The 10797-nt window shown below is 41.3% G+C and overlaps 1 protein-coding gene across 1 annotated transcript; it reads right to left on the minus strand.

Moving 5' to 3' along the window:
* Positions 1-349: 349 nt before the first annotated feature.
* Positions 350-10797, minus strand: LOC119724717 (zinc transporter 2-like). Its single transcript, XM_038195897.1, has 8 exons — positions 10542-10797; positions 4642-4847; positions 4010-4156; positions 2938-3091; positions 1781-1961; positions 1330-1435; positions 987-1121; positions 350-649 (listed from the first exon to the last, which is right to left on the minus strand). Exons 2-8 carry the CDS (start codon positions 4832-4834, stop codon positions 486-488), a joined length of 1080 nt encoding a protein of 359 aa, XP_038051825.1. The 5' UTR covers positions 4835-4847; positions 10542-10797; the 3' UTR covers positions 350-485.

The following is a 10797-nucleotide window of genomic DNA, read 5'->3' on the forward strand; positions in this document are numbered from 1 at the left end:
ATTGTCGGTGTCACATGAAAATCCGACTCCTATGAAAATCGGACCCCTCTTCCCTATTATTGGTTAATCCCTCACACGTGACAGGTCACTCTCCATTAATGATCCTAAAAATAGCATATTATCGTATTCACGCGTGCGCAGTACTACCAATGAGTCCACATTTCATGGAGTCGGATATTCACGCTACACCGACACAGACGATTTGCTTATATGCACCAATTAAGTCTATGCATTAAGCTTAAGTAAGCTTAATCGTTAAACAGTGTAATCATTTTCATTTTTTTTGTTCAGTTGGCCTACTATCACTTTGGCAAGGACGGCTAATGGCAATTTCAGTAATACGCTCAGTAAATCGTTAATTGGCACAATTGATAACCAACTATCACTCAAAATCATTCGTGCAAAACTTCCGTCTCGGTTTTTTTTTCCTACGGATTTCAAGCAGCTTGAGGGCGCTCTATGGGTCACCGTTTTTTTTTTTTTTTTTAATCGGACGGTCCGGGCGTGCGGGCGCATAGGAAGGCCATGCCGTCGTCGCTGTATTCGATTTGCACCGTGGAGTACAGCACGCCGAACTTGGTTTCCAAGATGTGGCGGGCTTCCTTCAGGATGCCACGGGCGTTGACCGGCTCGCCATCGTACAGCGTGGCTGAAGAAGAAAAATGATTAAGTTTACGGAAGTTAGGTATAACTGTTAAGCATTTGCGAGTCCTCTTGTTAGCGAGTGGTGTTCAAGTTGACAGATGTCACCGGGCGTGGAATAAACGTTTAAAGGAAATGTACAACATTTGCTTTTGCTGGACTTCAGAAACAAATGGATTTGGAGGATTAGTATGTTAGTGAAAATATTGTTAAACTGACTTGTTTCACGTTTTGGGCTTATAGATCCAGAAAATGCTCCTAGTCATATGTTCTGAGCAAACAGCATTAATTGTGCACTACAGTAAATATCAAAAATCATTACACCAAAAACAAAAATATCTTACCAATTACTAAATGGACAGTGATGACGTGAACGCCACTTGTCAGCGACCATATGCGCAAGGAATGAACGCCCTCGACGCCGTCAATCTCAACCAATCGGCGACGAGCATCGGCGAAGTCAATAGAGGTCGGTTTAGCTGTGAAACAGTGACATCATATGTACATTGACTGACATATTTTGAACAAGTTATATTCATGCTTGCATCTTTCGATTGCGGTAAAACAGTTGACCTCTAGATTTACATGCAAACGTAGCAGAAGGCAAAGGATTATGAGGGAATTACCAAACTGTAACATATTGATCTTGTGTATTCATAAATTCTGCAAGCCATTGGTTGCACTTACCCTCCATGAGTATCGTCATGATATCCCGAAACAGTCTGCACGTGGTCAGGAACACGACCACGCTGAATATGATCGTCAGTATCGGGTCGATAATGGTCAGATCCGGCTATGATAAAACATGCATACGTAATAAAACTATCAATTTATCATGTCAATGGGACTAAAATGGCAACGAATGCCGAGGAATGGTTCTACTTCGGTATCCCGAATAGATTATTGGTATGAGTGCATGTGTGACGCCACGGACGAGGCGAAACAAACGACCATAAACTCTTTGAAAATCAATTTCTTCAAATAAATGCTGTTATATTTTCTCTTCAAAATTGTTGTATGATATTCAACAGCCCTGGTACGAGTCAAAAAGGCAAAGTTGAAAAGATAAAATAGAAGATGCGACCAATACAGAGTTTTCATGCTCGTGGTGGAAGTGTCTTTGAGATAATGTTCTCACACGAATGTAAAGCACGATTGCACCAATCAGAATGCTGAGACTCTGTATGATGTCACCAATGACGTGGAGCGTGGCCGCCCGTAGGTTCATGCTCTGATGTTCCGTGTACGATGCCTCAAGGACCGACACAGTTGGCATAATGTTACCACGTTCACATTTGAAATGTAGTATGAACCCTAGACTATACAAGGAATAAAAAAAAGACGAATGAAGCTTTAATGTTTATAAGCGTTGCCAGATTTGAAATGCAGTATGAAGCAAACTGTAATGTTGAGAGGGGAACTTCAGGAATTAAGACTTGTGCTAGGTTCTAGAACCGTCGCCATGAGATGCATTGGGAGGTTTATCAGCGGGAATTAATTGTTCACAAGAATAAATGGAACCGTCATTCTTTTGGTTCGTGGTTCTTTTTACTACCTGAGTCACATTTGAAATGTAGCATGGTTTTGTTTGGTTCTTTGGATTTGGTTCTTAATTGGTTCTTTGGATTTGGTTCTTGGACTCTTCTTGGTTGAAAGAAAATGGATAGAACTTGTTCTATGATTTTGCTCTTGAATTGGGACTTATAAATTACATTTCGAGTACAATTAGAGCCTAGACATGTGATTGTGAATCATTTGCAAGTATAAAAGAAGAATGGTTCTTGGGTCTTGGATCTTTGGTCCTTGTGGTTCTTATTGGTTCTTCTATTTTAATTGTCGTTGTCCCATTTTAAGATGGGGTTTAATGCCTTGCAGTACAATCGTTCTTGGTATGATTAAGTGTTCTTAGACCAATTGTTCTCCCTTGTTTTATACTTGTTCTATAGTTCATGTTTCCCTTTCCTTTTATTTCGGTTCTTGGTTCTTTCTGGGAACTCACGTGAAGTTAATGGCCAGACCGATGGATGCTGTTATGATGATGATGCTCAGGCCAATTGTTCTCCGAGTCCGTTCTTTTAAACTTGTTCTTAAGTTCCATGTCCCCCTATCCTTTTACTTTTGGTTCTTGGTTCTTTCTAGGAACTTACATGAAGTTAATGGCCAGCCCGATGGATGCTGTTATGATCATGATGCTCAGGCCAATTGTTCTTCGAGTCCGTTCTTTTAAACTTGTTCTTAAGTTCCATGTCCCCCTATCCTTTTACTTTTGGTTCTTGGTTCTTTCTAGGAACTTACATGAAGTTAATGGTCAGCCCGATGGATGCTGTTATGATCATGATGTTAGCATCGATCTCGAGACGGTCCGTCATGGCCCGTTTGATACCGAGGTAGATGAGCACTCCCGTCATGACCCAGATAATGAGCACGGAGAAGAGGGCTCCTATAATCTCTGATGAAAAACAAAACATTGAATGGTCATAATTAAAGATTAATTGGATCTATAAAAAAAGGCAAACAAAAAATAATGTTTATAGAGGGACAAAACACAGCAGCTGCAACGGAAAAACAAACAAAGTCTGTTGACGTGTTTATAGTCGACACAATTCAGCGAACAAAATCGTTCGTGTGCCCAAAGGAATCAAACGAAGTGAAACCATTATCATTTACATTTATGTTGCTTTGCGACGATTCCATGACAAATTGGCACAGGGCTGGATCGCGGAAAAGATCACACCTTTCTCTTATCTCTCGGTAGGCCTAACATTGTGGGGGGCCAAAGTTCGAAACCAATGACGACTGGGGGAGTCTGGTTGGCTTAGCGGTACTTTCCTCGCCTTCCACTGCTGTGACCCAGGTTTGAATCCCACCTGGGCCAACATGGTTGGGTTTTCAGTCCCTGCCCGAGTCCGTGGGTTGTCCTCAGAATATTCTTCTGGGCTTTTCCTCCCACCTCTAAAACTGTAACTTCTTCTCATTGTCTTCTCTCTAAGTTGGTGTGATGTTTCCCCGGGATGCTTTGCTGACAATATGATACAGATACAGATACAATGACGTCATAGATCACATGACTTACCTGCGCGATGCCTGACATGAAAAACTAATGTCGTCATAGACCACATGATGACCTGCACGTGCCTGACGTGGGAACAAATAAAGTCCTAGATCACGTGACTTACTTGCTGACTATCTGACATGGAGACAGATGACGTCACAGATCACATGGCCAACCTGAGCAGGTGATTCCATACATCACATGACCTACCTGCGCGTGCCTGACATGAGAACAGATGATGTCATTGATCACATGACCTCCTTGTTCACTACCTGACATGGAAATACAGATGACGTCACTAATCACGTGACCTACCTGCTCGATGCCAGCCGTGTGTTAGTCTCTGGCTGGGCTGTTTCCGGGCTAAGCAGATAGCCAGTAGGGCGATGATAAAACCCAGAAAGTCGACCAGCATATGGGCTGCGTCTGTGACTACGGCTAGGCTGTCAGCCAGGTAGCCACCTGCATTGGGAGTGAACGAAACGAAAGGGGAACGTTTAGTGGCTTGTGTTTGTACAGTTCCGGGAACTTCCGGCCCATGTTTACGGCTATTCAAGTACACAATGTTGCACTAAAAATTTACAAAACAGGAGCGTTACTAAAGGATGGAAGTTTTGGAGGTTAAAAACTGCTTTTGCTGCCTTGCATAGCTATTTTGGAAACAGGAAATTTCCGTAGAAACTAGAGACATTTTGGAGATTTGCTGTTCAAAAACGTAGAAAATTGTTGGAATAATTATTGGTATGAGGAGGACATTAGAATAAACGTCTCAAGAGAATCTAATTTTTTTTTAAATCCTCGGTGAATATTATTCGTTAAACGACCAAGCAAGAGACAGTTTGTGGGCGGAGTTACTCCCCCTCCCTAGACTCCTGTAGAAACAAGCCTAATCCTACACAAAAACAGATGATTTGTTGTAGTGGCCCAAGGACTCCTGTATGACTCACCTACTATTTCCGCAACCATGACCATCAGACTCAGCACGGCAGCGATGAGCAGTCGGTTCCTGGCCCGCTGTAGCACCTCGTGTCTCGCTAGGTGGAGCTGGGCACCGTGCTCGCCGTCCACCGTGCCGTATCCGTTCTCATCGTCGGGGCCGGAGTTCAGCAACATCTCGTCTCTGCGCTTGCTGCCTCCCATTGCCCAAATGCACCTGTCATGTTGGATTTTTTTACGAAGAAATGCGGTGTTAATATTTTGGTACTGCAAGCGAGTGCGATGGTTTGACCGGAAGGTCTGAATCAATGTTGTACATGTAGGCGAGTCCATTCACACGTCCAGTCACTAGTCGATTCATAAGTCGGCGGTCATATGCCTATTCACAAGTCCAGTCAGAAGTCCAGTCACAAGTCCATTTAAGTCCAGTCACAAGTCAATCAAAAGTCCAGTCACAAGTCCATTTAAGTCCAGTCACAAGTCAATCACAAGTCCAGTCATAAGTCCATTTAAGTCCAGTCACAAGTCAATCACAAGTCCAGTCATAAGTCCAGTCGCAAATCAATCACAAGTGCAGTCACAAGTCAATTCGTAAGTCCATTCGTAAGTCCAGTCACAAGTCAATCACAAGTCCAGACACAAGTCCAGTCACAAGTCAATCACAAGTCCATTCACAAGTCCAGTCATAAATCCACTCACAAGTCCAGTCACAAGTCTAGTCACAAGTTAATCACAAGTCCTGTCACCAGTCTTGTCACGAGTCCAGTCACAACTAAAAGTTCAAACACCAGTAATTCACAAGTCCATTCGTAAGTCCAGTCACAAGTCCAGTCGCAAGTCCATTCGTATAAATCCAGTCACAAGTCAATCACAAGTCCAGTCACAAGTCAATCACAAGTCAATCACAAGTCCAGTCACAAGTCAATCACAAGTCCAGTCACAAATCCACTCACAAGTCCAGTCACGAGTAAATCACAAGTCCTTCTGCATTCACAAGTTCAGTCACAAGTCGAGTCACAACTAAATCACAAGTCCATTCGTAAATCCAAACGCAAGCCCATTCACAATACATTACAAGTCACAAGTAACGGGATAGACAATAACAAAGGAACGTCTTTGGTCACAATTCATTAATAGCTTTTGAATTGTCATAGGACTGAATGACTTGCTAGACTTGTGGTGGGCTCGACAACCAAAAACATATATCGAATTTGTGAAATATCTTGTCGCGATGTCGAGTTTAGCCTTTCGTTTTAGACACCTTGTAAATTTAGCTCAAGTTCTTGTTTTCTTTGCCCCCACAACTTAATTAAAATTTTGCGTCTCTGCAAAACCGACGCATCTTTCCGATGTTTACTCCAAGTTTCTGTTCTCGAGGTCCGAGCCCGTTCGCAGTTCTCCCGTTCTGTGCTCGGCAAGTGCCGGCTGAGTAGTCACAGACCCCTCGCAAGCAAACACCGCTAATTGCGAGTGTCAATTTAGAAAGGGGTTGCAAGAGGTAGCCTATACCATTATCATAATAACTTCAGTTAGCCCTTCAGTTCAGTCAGTCAGTATTTAGTAATAATAACTCAGTACAGTAGTATATTCAGTATTCGTTCTAGTTCTCTTTTCCTCAGTTCACTTTCCAACCAGTTCAGTTAATTCGGTGCATGTTAAACATTGTCGTGGAATAAAGTCGTGGTTAACAATGCCAACAACTATTTTTTCGTACAAACCCGCGAAATAGCGATCATTCGGTATAGCGATTATAAGCTGCCGGTGCTCCGGTACGTACTGACTTTTCAATAAATAGCGCCCTTCATAATTTCACCCTGCACGCCCTGGTAGTTACTGAAAGATGACTTTGAACCTGGGCCGTCTATTTAATTACGTAATTACACAGTTGTTCAGTTTACTACCTACGACAATGCCTTCCCCTTCTATTCCTTTGGGGAAATGACAGTCACTTGTCGCTCTTCTGTTGACATTTTGCAACAACAACATGTTCGGTACGTTTTGTACGCACAGATCGGGAGCCAAAGACGATGTTCGGTATAACCGAATGTTCGGTATAGTAGCGTTCGGTATAGTGGCGTTCGGATAGGGACGTTCCACTTATATTAACATTTCAAGAAATATTCATGCACGACAGAAGAGAAGGTTGCTGAAAGTTGGCGTCACGTGACCACAACATCCGGTTTTGTAAGCAAATGCCACACGGTCTATATAAGACCCTGACCATTTTTTTTTACTGGTATCATCAGTATACCGATAATACATTATGTATTCACTATTAAATATTCTGCAGGGGGTATAGTAATATTTATTGATTTATATTATTCAAGTATAATTATATAGCTGAATTCCAATGCCGAAATCTACATAAAGCGCATATCGCATGGGGAGCATTCACCAAAACTAATAACATTTTGTTGTTCGCTAAATACAAGAAGATGAAATAGCTTTAGTTATTCCGTATGTTCATAGATAATCAGTTAAACAAATCTGAACATTACTGCCTATTGTATGAGCAAAGAGCGGTGTGGTGAATTTCAGACATTTCATGCCCGAGTTCATCGTATGTGTTTACTGGGCTAGAAACGGTTGAGCTCGCCTTAAAACCATCTTTTAGCATGGATAAGAATGAGAACACGGTATAAATTTGATGTACATCTTCGCAGAGCGTCTGTATACGGTTACGGTCTGTTGAAATAACATTGTTCATTGTCCTTGGGCTGGGCACACTACAGCAATTGCATCAATCTTGTCAGAAGCAATGTGTGTTGTTTGTGGTACTATAAATGCAACTGAAGTACATGAATAGTCATCAGGTGCCGGGGGGGGGGGGGGGGGGGGTTGGCAACCCCCCCCCCCCCCCGATGTGACTCAATTTTTTTCCACAGAAAATTACAAATTATGTGCCCCCACGGTATTTGTACACTATAGTGTTCATGATCGTCGGATTTGAACATCGGCCCCATTGAAAGTATGGTACGAGTCCCGCCACACTCTCCCCAACCATCTACATTTCAGCATTCATTTGCTGATGAAACAACACCCCCCCCCCCCCCCCCTTGCAAAAAAATCCTGGATCCGACCCTGACAATTCGTATATGTATACAAGCCCGTTTTATCGTATGTCTGGTATTTTGAAATGCGCTGAAAACAAACAAGGAACGATGCTTAAGAACGCTATTCAAGCCCGTTCATGATAATTCACCGAATGATAACCTTCCCTCAAAATGTTATCATCGGCTACACTCGGTGCACAAAAGACCGATGCTTCGGAAAGACGTCCGCTCTATAGCTCTTGCTATAAATAAACAATGGCAATACGCGGATGAGAATGCCCGCGAGTTGCCATGGCAACTAATTACGCTAAAAGTCATCGTTATAATGGCCGTATCATTGCCTTTCTCTCTCATATCACTCGCAGGTGTTGAGACCTTTTGTTTGCCTCCCACCGGAAAGGATCTTTTTTCACCCCCGCATGAAAACAGCAAAAACTGCGTATCTGGCGCCACATTCACTTTATCTGTAGGCATACAGTCTTTTTATTTTCCAAACGCGTAGATAAGTACCAATTCAAGCCTACCACGGAACAAAATTCTGATCAATCGAAACAAAAGTTATATTTGAAGTGCCTTGTTATATTTCATATAATATTTTTTAAAAAATTAGTTTCTTTAATTTAACTGCACGTGGGAAAAAAAATCGGCAGACAATCATTTTTGTCAAGTGTAATATCTCCATTCTGTTTCCATTACAAAAACTCTACAGCACCTTTTTTTTTAGAAGTGACCATGGTCTAACTTATGCAATATGATTATGTATGCTATGCTATTGCATAGATTACATTATCATATTGCACAGTTCAAAAATGAATATTATACAAGTGAATAGATTCGTATTCAACTCTGCAGCACCTTTTTTTTAGAGGTGACCATTGTCTAACTTGTGCAAGATAATGTATGCTATAGCATACATAGAATGATATGCTATAGCATATATTACATTATCATATTGCACAGTACAAAAAATGAATATTATACAAGTCAATAGATTGCTATTCAACTCTGCAGCACCTTTTTAGCATCAAGAAGTTACTATTGTCCAATTTGCAATAAGATAATGTAATCTATGCTATAGTATATAACAAGATTATTGCTATAGCATAGATTACATCTCATTTCACAATGGTTCTATGGAATAAGCTGATCACACGATTCAATCACCGTAAATGCAACAACGCAATTTAATTCAGAAGAGGCCGGAAGTTTTCCCAATATCGTCCTGCTGGAAATGATCCCTTTCTGAAACATAATACAAGGCAAACTTGTCACATGTGATGGCCACTTTAATCTCAAGGGTGATTTGTTGTTTCTGTTCCACTGATTTTAATCATTTTTTTTTTATATTTGCGAGCAGCCAGATGTTTTGCCCATTCAATTTTGTTACCCGTGCTGTGGGGAATGACAGAAGAGCTTCCCGACCATCCAAAAGTCAAAGGTGAACGAATCCGATATTTTGCTTCGGAGTTTTATAAAATTGACTGCCGTGGTAAAAAACAAAAGTGGATTATTACTGAGTTTTTCTTGACTGACTTCACGACTCACTTTTGATACGTTCATCATCAATGCGTTAACATAATTTCAAGTTTGGAATCAATTTGTTTTGCCTCGCTGATCATAATTAAAATGTCAGCAGGGGCGATTTTTTTGTGGTAGCGGGGTCTAGCCCGCCCCTCTTTTCTCTCACCAATATTCATTATTCACATTCTGTTCAGGAATCAAACTTTCTTTCATTAAATAAGGAACTACAATATTGTAAATTTTAGTTCGTTGCAAAAGCTTTGGTCTTTCTTAATTATACATTGAACACTTCGAACCCCCCCCCCCCGGCCCCTTTGAAAAATCCTGAATCCACCACTGGTCATTGGCGGATCGGGGAGGGGGGCAACGCCCCCCCCCCCTCCGAATCTTTATTACCTCTGCCAAAGAGGTTATATTTTCATCGGATTTGGTTAGTTTGTTGGTTGGTTGGTCGGTGGGTTTGTCTGTTAACGAGATAACTAAACAAAAAAAGTATGGACGGATTTGCATGAAAAGTTTTAGGGGTGGTCCTTGGTACAAGTACAAATCGATTAGATTTGGGAACTGATCCGGATCTGGGTCTGCGGGATCCAGGTTTTTTTTTTCTTAAAGGATTCTTCACCATTTATGCGAGTATTTCTTGTGGGTGTACTGACAATATGACGAGGAATTGTTTAGCCTTGGCGGAGATTTGCGCTCTCTGGGTGCTTTGTAGTTGTTTTTTAATCAGAGGAGTGAAGAGGAGTGAAGACATTTTTTTTTCAAGAAATAAATTAAAAATTTGCGTATCCCCTTCGCCAGCCTCCAGCTACACATACCTTTTTTAATATTACAATGTGGAAATAGCACACGATACTACATGTATATACTTAATCCCCCCAAAAATACTCTAGCCCTCTTGGCTCCCATAAAGTTGGTTCTGGATCGGCCCTTGCCACGTTTTGCATACGTTTTTTTCTAACTTCAGGAATTCAGGGTTGTCTTTTTGAAAAATATTTCATTTAAATGCGACAATGGGCATATTTTTTTTTAAAGCTTGCATGATGAATTTTCCAATTAGATTATCATACAGCACAAATTATCAGCTTGTTATGGTCTTTTAATAAACTGCCTTCAAAACAACTACCAGCATTCGTAACAGTTTACAAAATGATAAAATTGCTCCTGCTCCTTAGTAATTAAATCGATGTGGTACTGGTATATTCTGTCACAGCATCGCCTATACGTACTGCATTCGAATGAATGGTGGTTTCTGCTAAAAATACATATATATATATATCAATTCAAACAAAGCACATGCTTTTTTTTCAAAAGTTACAGATCTACTTCTGTGTTACCTTGTGTGCTGCCTTTGATCCAATTGTGTGGTGGGTTGCCGTGAAAGGGTGCTGATGGTGGTGGTTGCTACGGAAGATGAAGATGACGGTACGCGGTGGTGATGGTTTCTAAGTAACCAATTTTTTGCTAATGCATATAATTCCTAGTAAAACTCTTCGTCCGACATTCAGCTCGCGTGCAGCTTGTGCTACCTTGCAATTAACGAATGTCTCTTAAAAATCGCCGCTACCTGTCAGGTGCATTAAAACTAACCAG

The sequence above is a fragment of the Patiria miniata genome, unplaced genomic scaffold (genome assembly GCF_015706575.1).
Source record: "Patiria miniata isolate m_02_andy unplaced genomic scaffold, ASM1570657v1 HiC_scaffold_18, whole genome shotgun sequence".
Classification (NCBI taxonomy): domain Eukaryota; kingdom Metazoa; phylum Echinodermata; class Asteroidea; order Valvatida; family Asterinidae; genus Patiria; species Patiria miniata.